Source organism: Nicotiana attenuata, chromosome 5 (genome assembly GCF_001879085.1).
Source record: "Nicotiana attenuata strain UT chromosome 5, NIATTr2, whole genome shotgun sequence".
Taxonomy (NCBI): domain Eukaryota; kingdom Viridiplantae; phylum Streptophyta; class Magnoliopsida; order Solanales; family Solanaceae; genus Nicotiana; species Nicotiana attenuata.
In genome coordinates, this window is record NC_031993.1 from 23893266 (window position 1) to 23909636 (window position 16371).

The 16371-nt window shown below is 41.0% G+C and overlaps 2 protein-coding genes across 2 annotated transcripts; both read right to left on the reverse strand.

Moving 5' to 3' along the window:
- LOC109225516 (glucose-6-phosphate/phosphate translocator 2, chloroplastic-like) lies at positions 7293–9875 on the reverse strand. The gene is made up of 5 exons (XM_019390208.1): positions 9195–9875; positions 8889–9114; positions 8579–8801; positions 7848–8061; positions 7293–7581 (listed from the first exon to the last, which is right to left on the reverse strand). Exons 1-5 carry the CDS (start codon positions 9726–9728, stop codon positions 7570–7572), a joined length of 1209 nt encoding a protein of 402 aa, XP_019245753.1. The 5' UTR covers positions 9729–9875; the 3' UTR covers positions 7293–7569.
- LOC109226051 lies at positions 12394–15908 on the reverse strand. Its single transcript, XM_019390853.1, has 2 exons — positions 13977–15908; positions 12394–13116 (listed from the first exon to the last, which is right to left on the reverse strand). The coding sequence occupies exons 1-2, from the start codon at positions 15906–15908 to the stop codon at positions 12394–12396; spliced, it is 2655 nt and encodes an 884-aa protein (XP_019246398.1).

Consider the following 16371-nt stretch of genomic DNA (forward strand, 5'->3'; position numbering starts at 1 on the left):
GGGACTCACGGCCACAGAACTGGGGACTGTTGACATCCACGTGAGGACGTGGCAATGCTGTTGAAGAATGGCCATATCAGGGAGTTCTTGAGCGATCGAACCAAGAAAAATTATGGTCACATGCAGAACCCTCGAAGATAGGCGAAGACCCTCCTCGGTTGGCTATCAATATGATTTTCGGAGGGAATGAAATCAAGCGTAACCTTTTCGACAGCAAAGGAAACAAAGGTACCGGTGACACATAGCAAGAGACTCCGCAATGTCGCTGAAGATGACATCACTTTTACGGAGGAGGACGCTAACGGACTTCTTCTACCACATAACGACACCCTAGTAATCTCTCTTAATGTTCTAGATTTCAAGATTAAACGTGTTTTGGTTGAACTAGGAAGCCCATCCAATATAATTCAATGGAGAGTGCTGGAACAAGCCAAATTAACTAGATGTATCATCCGGCAACAAAGCTCTTCACCGGGCTCAACTTGGCGAGTGTGACAACCTGAGGAGAGATAGTGTTGCCCCCGAATGCCGAAGGGCACGAAGACCACCTTATTCGAAGTAGTGGACGGTGACATGGGCTACAACATAATTCTCGGTAGACCATGGTTACATGAGATGAAGGCTATACAATCAACATAACACCAACTACTAAAATTCCCGACCCTAGAGAGGATCAAACAGATAAGAGGAGATCAACCGACAGCAAGAGAAATGAATGCAGTGTCGATTACCTACAGTAAAGGGAAGGAGCCTAGCAAATAGCAATTACAGGAACCGCCGCTTGCCCCCGTGTCAAGTGAAGATGATAAGGGCGAGGAGTCATCAAAATCCCACCAGGTACAAAGATACTTTCAGGTACCAGAAGAGACAGACGCGACTAAATCCATAGCAGAAGAACTCGAACAAGTGGCCTTGTTTGAGGAATTCTTGGAGAGAAAGTTTCAGTTGGGAACATAACTTAATCCCGAACACAGGTTAGGATTTATTAATTTTCTTAAAGCTAATGTTGATTGTTTTGCATGGTCTCTCTCGGATATGACAGGTATCCCACTAGATGTGGCCGTGCACGAGCTAAGCCTGGATCGGAGCATCCCTCCGGTGAGGAAAAAGAAATGCCCTATAGCCGAGTCAGAAACAGGTTCGTTAAGGAAGAGGTAACTCGACTACTTGACATCGGTTCAATCCAGGAGGTAAAGTATCCCGAATGGTTAGCTAATACAGTTGTGGTTCCGAAAAAGAATAACAAGTTTCGAATGTGCGTAGATTATGAAGATTTAAATAAAAGGTGCCCTAAAGACTCGTTCCCATTGCCAAATATTGATCAAATGATTGATACAACGGCCATGCACCCGATGCCTATTACAGGTACAATCAGATCAAGAGGAACCCGGGGGTCAGGAAAAACTTCGTTCATAATGAACTTTGGCACATATTGTTACAATGTGATGCCCTTCGGGTTTAAAAATGCCAAAGCCGCTTATCAGAGGCTCATGAACAAGATGATTGAGAAGCAAATAGGTAAAATGATGGAAGTATATATAGATAACTTGATGGTCAACTCCTTGAATGCAGTTGATAATTTAAAGCACCTCCAAGAAACCTTTGATATCTTGAGGAAACACAACATAAAGCTCAACCCAAAAAAATGCGTGTTCGGGGTTGGCTCCGGTAAGTTCTTGGGTTTCTTGGCCTCACAAAGGGGATCAAGGTAAATCCCAATAAGAACAAAGCCATCGAAGACATCCCGGACCAGCCGGCAGGCGTAAAAGAAGTCCAAAGGCTAACCGGAAGATTGGCCGCTCTAAGCAGGTTCATCTCTCGATCCTTAGAAAAATATCATCACTTCTTCTCTCTTCTGAAGAAGAAAAACAATTTCGAATGGACTCCAGAATGTCAGCTAGCCTTGAAAGACATGAAACATTATCTATCAAGCCTCATGTTATTATCAAAATCGGGGGAAAGTGAACAACTGCTAATATACTTAGCGGTCTCGGGGGTAGTAGTAAGTTCCATTCTAGTCTAGGAGGATGAAGGTACGCAATTTCCTGTTTATTATGTTAGCAAAATTTTTTAGGAGCGGAGACTCGTTATCCACACCTCAAAAAATAGGTCTTAGCTCTCATAGTCGCCTCTCGAAAGCTTAGGCCTTATTTTCAGTGCCACCCGATAGTCGTTGTGACAAATCCCCTTGCAAAATGTTCTTCGCAAGCCTGATTTGTTCGGCCGGTTGGCCAAATGGGCAATCGAAATTAGTGAGTTCAATATTGAATACAAGCCTAGGACTACAATCAAATCACAAGTTTTGGCCGACTTTTTGGCCGATTTTAGTCCCGAGTTGTTGCCCCTGGCTGCTAAAGAGGCGGTGGTGGCATCGGAAATGACATCAGGAGTTTGGACTTTGTTCACGGATGGTTGCAGGACTCAAACTAGCCCAGGGACTTGGCTCTGAGGTCATAGAAATCAAATGTGATTCCCAACTGGTAGTAAACAAAGTGTACGTGATTTTCTATGCGAAGGAGGAACACATGCAACAGTACGTGATTAAAGTTCAAACTTCACTTGCACGATTCAGGGAGTGGTCGATCACGCACATTCCGAGAGAAGAGAACATAGAAGCAGATGCACTGGCCAATTTGGGGTCATCCACAAAAATGAAAGGATCTGACTCCGGTACTATCATTCAACTTACGTATTCGGTACTGGATGTGGACGGCTATTATGAAGTAAATACAACCAACCTGGTCTAGGACTAGAGGAATGACTTCATCGATTATCTTCAGCATGGCAAGCTGCCCGAAGGAATCCCGGGCACTATGCACCAAAGCGGCTCGCTACAGCCTCCTAGGTGGAAACTTATATATGAGATCATTCCAAGGCCTGTTAGCCCGATGTTTAGGAGCCTCGGAGGTGGACTACGTTGATGAGAGAGGTCCATGAAAGAATTTGTCGGAACTATTCTGGTGCAGATTCGTTGGTGCTAAAGCTGATTAGGGAAGGATACAACTGGCCCCACGTGGAACATGATGCAAAGGCGTTCGTTCAGAAATGAGACAAATATACGGCCATGCATAATTGGTGCACTAACCGGAAGAACTTTTTCATTCGGTACTATTACCGAGGCCATTTATGAAATGGGGGATGGGTATAGTTGGGCCGCTGCCACCGAGTCCCGGAAAGGTAAGATTCCTTTTAATTTTAATTGATTACTTCGATAAATGGGTTAAAGCAGGTCCTTACCAAAAGATCAGTGAGCATGAAGTGATCGACTTCCTATAGGAATACATAACGCCGGTTCAGAATACCGAAGGAGATTTTGTGTGATAATATAATAGGGCCCTCTCTTATGAAACCCTCATAGTAAAGGGTTGGTTCCGAAAGAATTTATGCTCGGAACAAAAAGCTATCAGAAGAAAATACACCTGAAGCCTTATCTAATTCGACGCAAAAAGAATAAAACTTTGTGCAATACTTAAGATAAAGTCTTCTTTATTTATCAAAAGGTCAAATGGTTCAAGTACAAAAGTACAAAGGAAAATAACAAAAGAAAAGAGGAAAAATCTAATCACCATCGAAACTCGGTGGAGAGAGGCATCTACGCCCCCCCCCCCCCCGGGAAAAGTGGGCGGATCTGCCGCCGGTGCGGGACCTAGGCCTTCATCATCATTCTCTTCAAGTTCCTCCTCGGTTCCCGAATACTCAGAACCGATACTCGAAGAGTCAGTTGCGTCAAGCTTAGCAGGGAGACATTCTCACGCAGTGAACTCCAGTGCTTGGGCCTTGGAGATTTCGTTATCAATATCAACGATGCCCGCTTTGACATCCTCCAAGGTTTTTCTCCTCATATGATACATAGCGTACGTCATTTCAAATACGAGGGAAACTTCTTTGAACATGATTATTGACTTAAGCTTGTCAACATCGGCCTGGAGACCATCCTGATCGGATATGTGAACCCGATTTTGATCCATGATCTTCTTAAACCTATCTTCCATCCAGGCCCGCTTCTCCTCGGCGGCAGCAGCCTCTTTGCTTTTGGAGCTCAAGGCTGCCTCCAAGTTATTTACTTGCTCAACGGAGGCAGACTCGCGGTCGGCAGCAGCAAGAGCAGCATCTTCAAGCTCCGTCCATCTAGCCTTAGCATCTTGAAGTTGTGCATGTAGCTGAGTGACTTCTTTGCTATGGGCCATCACTTCCTACTCACTCTGCTACAACCAGGGCTTAAGCACGGCCGCTTCAGCAGCCTTTGCCTCTAGCACCGGGAGGCACACATCAAGTTGATTCCCATCGACCAACAGCTGAACCCGGTCGGACATAAGTCCCTCTTATCAAGGATCAATTTCTGAAGGCCCTCAGAGGCAAGGAAGTTGGCCTACAAAATGTATATCAAAGTCAGAAAACCCATAATAACATATAAACAAAGAACAAGTAGCAAGAGAACAATTACGGTACCGTTGTCGCATTGTGCATGTCGTTTCAACATGCACTTCCCAGAAAGGGAGTGTATCTTATTCTTATCTTTCTATGAAGCTAGCAGCTTCAGGTAGTTGGCCAGATCCACCAGCCTAGACAACAGGTTTAAAACCGAGAGAGTGGCACTCCTCCTTTCTCGGGGATCAGGAGAAGGGGGTGAGTAATTGTACCCCAAATTCCCGTGGTCAGGGAACTGGGGTAGAGAAGCACCCTCCTCTCAGGCATCTGTGGCCGGTGAAAAGGATGCAACGGATGCTGGTGGCTTAGGAGCAGCTGGTGTAGAGGGGCGTTAGGTTGTTGGTATTGTAGGTTGAGAAACAGGTGCAACAAGATCAATGCTGATTATCGGTTGCTCATTAACCGAAGGCAAAGAGGCCCGGGTCCCAAACTCCTTAGACCAGAAACAACAATGGGACAGGACAACGGGAGTTGGCATTATCTACCAGATCCATCTCGCCCCACAGTGCTTGGGCCTCTTCATCGGTCAACTCTAGAAGCTCTCCCGGTTAAGCATTCGGTTTAGCATTCGGTTAAGCTGATGAAGATCGTTGTCTCCGTTGAAGGGAAGCCTCTTCATCACTAGCTTCCCCGTCATCTTCAATGACGACTGCGGCCATGGCCGGCTCAGGTGTGCCCTCCTTTACTTTCTTATTTTTATCCCCAACCGAGAAAGAGTGTCGCCTTATTGGTCGCTTGTTCTCTGGCTGGGGACTCTGAGAGGAAGTGCCCCCACTGGAAGCAGTCCCGAGGGCAACGCTCCGAGTGAGAGCATCTTGCAGCAATCTCGCAGCCTCAACAGTATCGGTTAAAACCTCGACTTCGGGGCAGGTAATAGAGCCCTGCGGAAGTACTGAATCAAACAAAAAGATGTGGTCTGCAAATTTACTTATGTACATACAAAGGCGGAAAGTAGGAAGAATCAGTTTACCGTAGTTCTTGGCCTTCCATCCATATCTAGGGGTTGTCTCCTTCCACGGCTGATATCTGGCGTTGTAATATCCAAAATCTTCGGAACCCATTGGTCCAGGCCTTCAACCCTTGGTGTTGTCCACTTAGTAGCTGAAATAACAAAGACAAAATGGTCAACAATGATGAGGAGCGGCCTTCTTACGAAGGAAAGAGATTAAGAAATTATAAACATACGTGAACGACTCCATGATTCAGGAAGGATGGAGTTGTGGCAAGGATGATATCCCTAGTAGCAATGATGAAAAACTGCTCCATCCACCAACGACCATTATCACCATTCAAACCTTAAGTAGGGCGTGGTGACCACATTTGCTTAAATTTATTACTCTCCCACGAAAATGTTTGGGGGAGTAGATGTTCATCATATGTGCCAGGATTAGGGTTTTCCACGTCTCCGTGCACGTCAGCATAGACAAGCTAACATTCGCCACACAGAAGGGCCTACTTATGCCAAGCAGACCTAGTACCTATGGCATAAGTCCAAGATCACGGGTTCAAGTCCCCCGCTCAAAGAAAACGTACCCACGGTGAAGGGGTACGTATAGACATATGTAAAACCCTTCTTGGTGAAGGTAACCCGCTCTATCAGGTCACGAGCAATGATGTTAAGGTCTAGGCAGTTACAGTCCTCCTTCACAGTAGGAATACTTAAAGGATGAATAGAAGAACGATACCTCTAACAACCCAAGTTCGTGGATGAACAGAGGGAAACTTATCTTGGAAGTCATTAACGGTGCTTAAGTGATTTGGTATGATGGTGCTTACCATAGGAGGATCAACATCGACATCAACTTCTTTATCTTTGCTTCTCTTCGGGCCTCCACCGAAGAAAAGACCAGAGTTCTTAAATGATTAAGTGAAAGAAGCCATAATAGTAAGAACATGATGGAGTTTTTGAAGAAAATCGGAAAGAGATTAAGGCAGAAGAAGGTTAAGGGCAAAGAAGGTAAGAAACTTATGAAAATTTTGGAAGTGAAACAGGTAAGATGATGAGTGTAAGTATAGACATAGACGGCAAAAAGTGTGCTCATGATTACCTCGAGAACCGATGAAAATATTGCTAAATCATGGGCAACACGTATTCGGGGTATTAAATGCGAGAAGACGTGCATCCTTTCAAGCGTTAAAGACTGTTTAGAAGGTTTTCAGAAGATTTTCCACCAAGAAAGAGATCTTCACCAACTTCCTAGTGACTATGCCACCGGAAAGTAGGGAGACTATCTGTATAGGGTAAAATTAGTTTACAGTAAATGACCGAATGGCAACGTGACACGTGGAACTGAAGATAGGTAGAAAGTAAATTGTGTAGTAACCAGCACCGGGAACAACAGTTGTGATTGAAATCGGACTGATCCCGAAGGGAATATGATCAACGTGGACGGAATCAAATGCTTGCCATCGGATAGCATTCAATGAAGAATATTCCTGGCATTAAATGAGCAGCCGTTGTAGAGAATATTTGTATTCATGACCTGCCGTTACATATTCATCAATGTTCCTCTTTATTGTCATTTAAGAGGGGCTTGATCCTAGGACCTTATTTCACTAGGTATAGCTATAAATAGTAGACTCAACAACCATAGTAAGACACGAAATCTTTGGCAAAATTTATGCTACACTATATTCTCAAGCTAAATAAAATAACTTCGCTTTCTGTTTTACATTGCTCTTATTTCTGTCCTTGGAGGCATTGCTCCCTGAGCCAGGCTTGTCATTTCTTTCGATTCTAATTGCTAAGTCTTACTTTTAATCTAATTTATTTATCATTTAGGATCACATCAGTTCGTTTGTCTATAAACCATGTAATAAATTCAACCATACCGTTTTACAGGTAAATAATTTCAAATATGAAATAGAGCTAACTGAATATTTAGAATTTATAATCATTGAACACTTCATACAATATATTCTCATATTAATCTACGGTAGAAATGTTGATAGAAATTCTTGGATGGGAGTTGCAGCTTGGATGAAGCAGCATTTTGGTTTTCTTGACGTTTCCAGTCATTTCCTAGGAGGAAAAAATAAGTCACTAAAATACATGATCTTATCTCATCTACAACTGTTAGTCTAGTGCTGTCCATTTTTTACTTCCACCTCTTTCTTTTCATTTACCTCGCCAAACTTCACTTACTGCTTAGCCTGCAATAATCAAACAAGAAAAACAAATTTAGCTCTAATTTTTATAAGTGAATCAAAGGTTTCTTTTGAGTGGTCACAATCCTTCTAGTTGTCTAAGCATGGGGTGCAGTGATAACTCTAGGATGAAATAACAAGTTACGTTGTCCATATGCTAGATTGATCATTTCATGGATCTTTATTGGTCCCCAAGTAAACATGAAAAGAAACTGACACTGACAATATCAAATAATATAGTAACTTATTTTTTAATATAGGAATCTATTTACCTGTGAGTAGAGGAAAGTTCCAAAGACTGCAATGGCAGCACCAAGGGCATTAACTGGTTGAATTGGAATTTGGAAGATGATGATGGATGAGACTATGACAGAAATTCTCTTCATAGTGTTACCAATACTAAATGTGAGTGGAGAGATCTCATTTAGAGACATGTAAGAGACTTGATTGTACAAGTGATAGAACACACTTTGGGCCACCACCCACCTAACAAAAAAACAGCAATCAAACAGACATCAGTTCACATAATCTTTCAGATCTTCAGTTTACAGTATTTTTTAAGCTCTTGTGAGTTTTTTGGACCACGTTTACTATGCAAACCAAAGGGGAGCCTTCGTGTAACTGGTAAAGTTGTTGTTATGTAACCAGGAGGTTACGGGTTCAAGCCGTGGAAACAGCCTCTTGCAGAAATGCAGGGTAAGGTTGTGTATAATAAACCCTTGTGGTACGGCCCTTTCTCGTACCCTACGCATAGCGGGAACTTAGTGCACCGGGCTGTCTTTTTGTTTTTTACTATGCAAACCAGAACCGCACATATGAGCATGATTCCAAAGGGTAACATGTGAGATGACGTACACTGCTACAAACAAACTGAAAGTGACATGTGATCTTTCATTCAATTCAGTACTTTACATAATTTCTTGTACATTATTTTATTAATGTCAATTGTGGAGATTTACAAATATAACCAAAGTGTTGTTATCTCTAAAAACTATGTACTTACCATATGAAATTTGGGCCAATTTGGGAGACTGCATTCTGCCATCCAAGTGCCCATACTTGTGGACCCTCAACAGCAATAGCAAAAGGAGTCAGAATCAAAAGAGACATCATTGAAAGACATGCATAGTAATTCATCCCTCCAACTGACTTCCCCTTCATCCCTTTCTTTGAGAATATATTTCTGAATACAAATGCCAAGTTTGATATCATTGCTCCCATAAAACCTGCATGTTATCAAGATTAAAAACTACAGAAATATTCTAAAGATATAGATTTGTAATTGAGGGGTGAAACATGCATTTTCTTCTTACCTGTTAGATTGAAGTTGAGCTCAGTAATAGCAGCAAGTGCACAACCACCAATAATAGGCATAAGTGAAAGGTACACTGGCAATGGGAAAGTTTCACCCAAAAGTAAACTTGAAACCAAAACACTGAAAGCAGGCTCTCCACTCTTAATTATGTGAGTAAATGAAACTGCAACTTTTGACATGCTCACTGTTGCAGCCACATGCCCAATTGTGTGTGCCACAGCAACCTAAAAACAGTACAAGAAACATTTAGAACCTAAGTTTCAATGTCCAAAAATGAACTTCTAAAGATTCATAATTTACTTACAGGAAACAAGGATTTCCAAAAATCAAAGTCAGTATTTGGAGTTTCAGCAATTCTAGTAGCCCAAGAAACCAACATCATTAGAGAGCCAGCAGCCAGAGAAAGAGTGGAAGTAAGCCATGGAAATGGAAATGCATTCAACACCTTCTTGTTGTAAATGTTGAAGACAACATTCAAAGCCCACCAAGTTGCAAAATAGAGTCCAATCTTGAGCTTCTGAGCAGCAGCAGCCTGAGCTTCTTGCCCAAACTCAATGCTGATTGGTATCGATTGTGGTCGACTAGCGTCGTATGCATTGCATTGGACTAAAGGGTCTCTAGATTTGGACTCCTTTGATTCATCAACATGCCCAAATCCACTCTGTACTGCTGAAATATAGAGTGGCTTTCTTGATAGGATGTTGGACTTGTCACATTTTCTTAAGGTGATGTTGTTGAAGGAAGATGTTGAAACGTGAGGTTTAGAACCCCAGGAATTTTGTTTCAAGGGATCAAAAGTTGTGGAAACTGCGTAAGATTGCCCAGCAGAGAAGGCCATTACTGTTAATAATTGAATTATAGTACTAAAGCAACTGACTTACTACTACCACGGAAAGAACACTAGTAAGGCTAGTAGTAGTAGTTGCAACAATATTTCTTTAGTTATGAACTTATAGTGCAATATTCTGTGTAGAGAGATTCAAATTGAGGACTTGAATTTATAGTATTTCTTAAAGGTGATGGCAGGGGTCTGTTTTTAATTTTAATTTTTTTTTTTTTTTTTTTTTTTTTGGGGGTGAGGGTTCAAGGTATGGACCTCTTGACGTTGCGAAAGCTAGTTGTAAATGTGCTGCCCATATACATATTGCGAAAGACAGGTAAATATCAAGAGTTACAAATGGTGAGTTTCTTGGAATATTCACATGTCACTTGACTTGTACACAAATTGAATTTCGAATTTTTACTTTATTATTGGTGTAATAAACTCAATGAAATGAATTTGGAAACAAAGAGAATTGCGGAAATCAAGGGGAATTTTATTAGATCAATCAAAGATTACAATTTGTAGGAATTGTATCTCTAACTACTCTAATATCTCCAATGGAGTTTATTCTAATGTCTCCAATGATCCCTGTAGAAGAAGAAGAAAGAGGAAATGGGTTAGAAGGTAGAGAGAGAGAGACGAGAGAAAGTAGAAGTTATAGAGAGAGAAAGAATTTAGGAATTACCGGTATTTGCTTGTTTGTTACTGCTGTTAATTCTGTTACTAATAGGAAAGTCTAGAATATTCCTTATTAGATCTCCTCCCTTGATTATTAATAGAGCTTGTTATCTGGCCGTCCATCATAAGTGTGTATGAACGCTCCAAATGCTGCCACGTCGCCTACATCACTTACTCATACCCTAATCCACATTCATTTCATTCCTCTTCTTATTTCTTCCGCCGACAATCCTAGTTCATTACAATAACCCTCCGATGAAGAAAGACCTTGTCCTCAAGGTCTGAGTGAAGCCACGAAGTCAGGGAATCGCCCCTTAATGTAGCCCCAATCTTCCCAAGTAACCTCTTCTTCCCCCAAATTTGTCCATTGCACCAGTACCTTCACCCCCACTGCATTATTGACCTTAACCATTCGTCTCTGCAAAATAGCTAATGGTTGAACCAACACTTGACCCTCTTCGTTACAGATTGGAGGTTGCTGTTGTGGGGAAATTGATGGTCCAACATGCTTCTTGAGCTGGGACACATGAGAGACCGGGTGGATTTGAGATCCCTGTGGAAGCTCTAGCCGGTAAGCCACTGCTCCTATTTTTTCAGTAACTTTGCATGGTCCATAATACTTAGCACTTAACTTCAAATTTCTTCTCACTGTTATTGATGTTTGTCTATATGGTTGAAGTTTAAGATAGACTAGATCTCCCACTTCCAAATTCCTGTCTGACCTGTGTCTGTCAGCATAAAACTTCATACGAGCCCGGGCTTGATTCAGATTCTCCTTCAAATTCTGTAGCATTTGTTGTCTCTGAGCTATAAGTGACCCTGCTTCTGTGTTTGTAGAATAGGGTAGGGACCCCAATGGAACCTGCATAGGTGGAAAGCCATACAAGGCTTGAAAAGGGGTAGATTTAAGTGAGTTGTGATAATTGGTGTTATACCACCACTCCGCTAGAGGTAGCCATTTTACTCATTGTTTAGGATTAGTGAATACCATAGATCTCAAATAGGCCTCCAAGCATCTATTTAGCCTTTCCGTTTGACAATCAGATTGGGGATGATAGGAAGTAGTCATATTTAGCTTAGTTCCCATAGTTTTGAAGAGCTGTTGCCAAAATTGACTAGTAAAAATGGCATCCCTGTCTGTCACAATAGTCTTTGGTAACCCATGCAACTTGTATATCTCCTTCAGAAAAGTTTTAGCTACATCTTGAGCTGTGTAAGGATGTTTGAGGGCTACAAAATGACCATATTTAGTTAGTCTATCCACTACCACCAATATAACTTCCATACTACCAGATTTGGGAAGCCCTTCAATGAAGTCCATGGCTACGTCCTGCCATGGCATTTCTGGAATAGGTAGTGGTTGTAATAGACCTGGAGAAAGCACATTCTCTGTTTTCATCCTCTGGAAGACATCACATTCTGAGACCTTCCTTATTATCTCAGCCTTCATATTGGGCCAATAGAAGACTCCTTTAATCCTTCTATAAGTGCCCAGTTGACCTGCATGACCACCCAAGGGTGACTGATATAACACCTCAAAAATCTTATTTCTGAGGTGAACTCGCCCTCCTATGTATATTCTCTGCTTATACCTTATAATTCCTTGCTGTAAGGTATAGTGTGGTTTGCTGTTAGGGGCTGTTGTCAACTCAATAGACAATTGTGCCACTATAGGATCATCCTGGTAACTTTGGATAATTTCTTGCATCCAAGTAGGCTCAGTAACAGTGATGGCAGATATGCTGGAATCCTCTATCTCCCTTCTAGATAATGCATCAGCTACCTTGTTCTCTGTTCCTTTTTTGTATTGTACTTCATAGTCCAATCCTAGCAACTTAGTTAAGCCTTTTTGTTGAAGGGCAGTAGTTACTTTCTGCTCCGGTAGGTATTTCAAGCTGTGATGATCAGTTCTGATGATAAAGTGTCCCCCTTGTAAGTAGTGCCTCCATCTATCTACTGCTGCTAGTACTGCCATATACTCCTTCTCATAAGTAGATAACCCCTAATGTCTAGGGGCTAAAGCCTTGCTGAAAAATGCTAAGGGTCTTCCTTCCTGCATTAATACAGCCCCCATACCCTTTGAACAAGCATCAGTTTCTACCACAAATGTCTTTGTAAAGCCTGCCAATGCTAGAACAGGTGCAGTGGTCATGGCCTGTTTGAGGTTGTTGAAGGCTGTTTCTGCTTCTTGTCCCCACTGAAAGGAATTCTTTTTGAGTAGGTTAGTTAGGGGTTTATTGATTACTCCATAGGATTGCACAAATCTTCTGTAGTATCCTGTTAAACCCAAAAATCCCCTTAATGCCTTAATTGACTTAGGAACAGGCCAGTTTACCATGGCTTCTATCTTTGAGGGGTCAGTAGTGACTCCTTTCCCAGTGATGATATGGCCTAAATACTCCACTTTGTTCTGCCCAAAAGAACATTTAGATCTCTTGTCATACAACTGCTCCCTTCTTAAAACCACTAACACCCTAGTTAGGTGTTCCTTATGTTCCTGAATAGTAGAACTGTATACTACGATATCATCAAAGAAAACTAATACAAACTGTCTCAAGTAATCCTTGAACACATGATTCATAAGGATTTGAAAAGTGGCAGGAGCATTAGTTAACCCAAATGGCATTACCTTGAACTCATAGTGACCCAAATGTGTTCTAAAAGCTGCTTTGTAGATGTCTTCCTCATTCATCCTAATCTGATTATAACCTGCTCTCAGGTCTATCTAGGGGTGTGCATTCGAATCGATTTATCGATAAATCGAATCGATTATATGTTATCGAAATCGAAATCGAAAAAATCGAAACCTTATTGAAACGATAACGATAAGCATATGTACAAATCGATAATTGATAAGTAATTATCGATAAGGGTCAAAATCGAATCGATAAATCGAATGCACACCCCTAGACTGTAAACACTTGTTAAATGAGTAGTTACCTATTTGTGTAGATTAATATAACATACAGAATGTATATATGTTCCGCTACTATTTTGAAAGCGGCTATACAATATTATTTTTCCTAATCTATACCCTTTCCTTTACCCTAAGTCCCTTACCCTATTATTTCCTCTACCACATTTAAGGAATGATCATATTTAAAGATCAAGGGAATGAAGTTCAAATTAATGAAAAACAGAATTAGTCGTGATGATGTGTTTTGTTTTGTTTTGTTTTTTTATACCGTTGGAGTGTTGGTCGCATACATTTGATCCCTTACTTTAGTTTTGTTGCATGTGCTTGTTGACATAATTTTTATATTATAAATGGTGTTCGTCTTATTTTAGCTTCTTTTTTTCCATATTAGTTAGGCACGTTTATAGCGATATACTTTCCGTGGAATCCCGCAAATTTTCTTATTGGTGTAATCGATAACCGAATCGATAAGCCCCCAAAATCGACAAATTGAAATCGAAAAAATCGAAACCTTAATGAAACGATAACGATAAGCATATGTACAAATCGATAATCGATAAGTAATTATCGATAAGGGTCAAAATCGAATCGATAAATTGAATGCACACCCCTAGGTCTATCTTAGAAAACACATAGGAGCCACTTAGTTCATCTAGTAAATCATCTACCAATGGAATTGGAAACTTATCTTTCACAGTCATCTTATTAAGTTCCCTATAATCAATACAGAACCTCCAACTACCATCCTTCTTTTTTACCAAAAGTACAGGTGATGAAAATGGGGAATGACTAGGCTGTATAATGCCATTAGATAACATGTCTTTAACTTGTTTCTCTATCTCATTTTTTTGGAAATAGTTGTACCTGTAAGGCCTGATACTGACTGGAGTTGATGCTGGTTTCAGGGGTATGAAATGATCATGCTGTCTTTTTGGAGGTAAGGAGGTTGGCTCTACAAACACATCATTGTATAGCTGCAGCACTCCTGAAAATTCTGAAGGTAACTCCTCCTGTTTTTCCAATTCTGTTGCTGTTACTGTAAATAAATGTCCCCAAAACACCTTTCCCTTTTTGAACAAATGTTTGATGCTTCCACTAGACATACTCTGCAAAATGGCTTGGTTGTACATACCCTTGAGTTCCACCCTTTTGCCCTTATGTGACACCACAGCTCTATATGCCACAAAGTCTAATAGAACAGGATTATGAGCCTTCATCCAGTCACCCCCTAGTATCAAATCACAACCCCCTAACTGAATCAATCTTACTGAGTCCTCAAATTCTATTCCTTGTATCTTCCATTTGAACATAGGGCAAGAATACAGACTCATCAATTGATTTCCATTGGCCACAGTGACTCTCATAGGTCTAGCTTCCTTCAATACGCATCCAATCTGTCTAGCAGTCTCTATATCCAAGAAACTATGGGTACTTCCTGAGTCTAGTAGTATAGTCAGTATCTTCTTTTTAGCTGTACCATTCAAAGTAATGGTATTTGGGACCTCTGTTCCAGATAAAGCATTGAGGCTAACGGCCTCCTCCACCAATTCCAACTCTTGTGAATTTTCAGTGAACTCCAATTCTTGAGGTAGGTCAGTTGTTTGATCTACCTCTCTTATTTCCTCTTCAGCTGTCATTGCATTGAGTTGCTTATTCTTACATTGGTGGCCAGGAACCCACTTATCTCCACATTTGTAATACAAATTATGGTTCCTTTTCACTCCAGCATTTGATGTGTTACTCTGCCCCTCTCTAGACCAATTCCCTTGGGATTTAGTTACTACAACATTAGAATTCTGCACTGGTCCCTTGTTCCAAGTTACCCTGCTCTTCCTCATTTGTGCCTCAATAACCTTCTCCTGAAACCTAGCCTTCTCCACAGCTTGACTCAGTGTATAAGGGTTGAGCATTTTTACAGTGTTCCTAATTTCTTCTTTTAGTCCTTCCACAAAGAATTCTAAGAAAAATTCTTCTGGAATAGTAGGTCTCCTGATTAACACCCAAGTCTTAAGTTCTTCAAACTTTTCTAGGTATTCATTAATTGTACCCTTTTGTTCTAATTTTTTGAATTCACCAATTAAATTGAACTTACTATTATATGCTTCAACAAATCTCCTACAGATCTCCTCACAGAAGTCCTTCCAAGAGATGGATCCATGACTCACCTGATAGGAGAAGAACCAAGCTTCAGCTTTACCCACCAGATGAAGCACTGCGGCTTCCAGCTTTTGTTGAGGATCTAACACTTGATTGTATTGGAAGTATCGTTCACATCTTCTCAGCCATGAACAAGGATCAGACCCAACTCCATCAAAGTAAGGGAATTCGAACCTATGACTGAAATGCCCTCTCCCATGTGAAGGTTCTACTGCATCTCGATACCTGCTCCTAGCTCCAGAGTTGTCCAACTGTAATCTTTCTCGAGGACCACTGCCTAGAATCCCATCATGATTTGGAAGAAGCTTCTCCATCAGAAGATCCAACTTGCTGCTCAGATCTTCAAACTTCTGATTTGTTGAGGCCATGTGCTCCTGTAGTTGATTCTCTACTCTTTTAATGTTTTCTTCAGTAGTTTTCGATCTAGTTTCTGTAATTGTCATTGTTTTAGGGCCAAGAAAGTGCTCTGATACCAATTGTAATAAACTCAATGAAATGAATTTGGAAACAAAGAGAATTGCGGAAATCAAGGGGAATTTTATTAGATCAATCAAAGATTACAATTTGTAGGAATTGTATCTCTAACTACTCTAATATCTCCAATGGAGTTTATTCTAATGTCTCCAATGATCCCTGTAGAAGAAGAAGAAAGAAGAAATGGGTTAGAAGGTAGAGAGAGAGAGACGAGAGAGAGTAGAAGTTATAGAGAGAGAAAGAATTTAGGAATTACCGGTATTTGCTTGTTTGTTACTGCTGTTAATTCTGTTACTAATAGGAAAGTCTAGAATATTCCTTATTAGATCTCCTCCCTTGATTATTAATAGAACTTGTTATCTGGCCGTCCATCATAAGTGTGTATGAACGCTCCAAATGTTGCCACGTCGCCTACATCACTTACTCATACCC

Bases quoted from the DNA above. Each gene is read 5' to 3' on its own strand.
- LOC109225516 (XM_019390208.1), bottom strand. From the start codon at position 9,728: ATGGCCTTCTCTGCTGGGCAATCTTACGCAGTTTCCACAACTTTTGAT. The intron at 9,115-9,194 runs GTAAGTAAATTA...TACTGTTTTTAG, and splicing joins TTTGGAAATCCTTGTTTCCT to GTTGCTGTGGCACACACAAT. The intron at 8,062-8,578 runs GTAAGTACATAG...TTTTTTTGTTAG, and splicing joins ATTGGCCCAAATTTCATATG to GTGGGTGGTGGCCCAAAGTG.
- LOC109226051 (XM_019390853.1), bottom strand. From the start codon at position 15,908: ATGACAATTACAGAAACTAGATCGAAAACTACTGAAGAAAACATTAAA. The intron at 13,117-13,976 runs GTAGATGATTTA...GCACACCCCTAG, and splicing joins ATAAGTTTCCAATTCCATTG to ATAGACCTGAGAGCAGGTTA.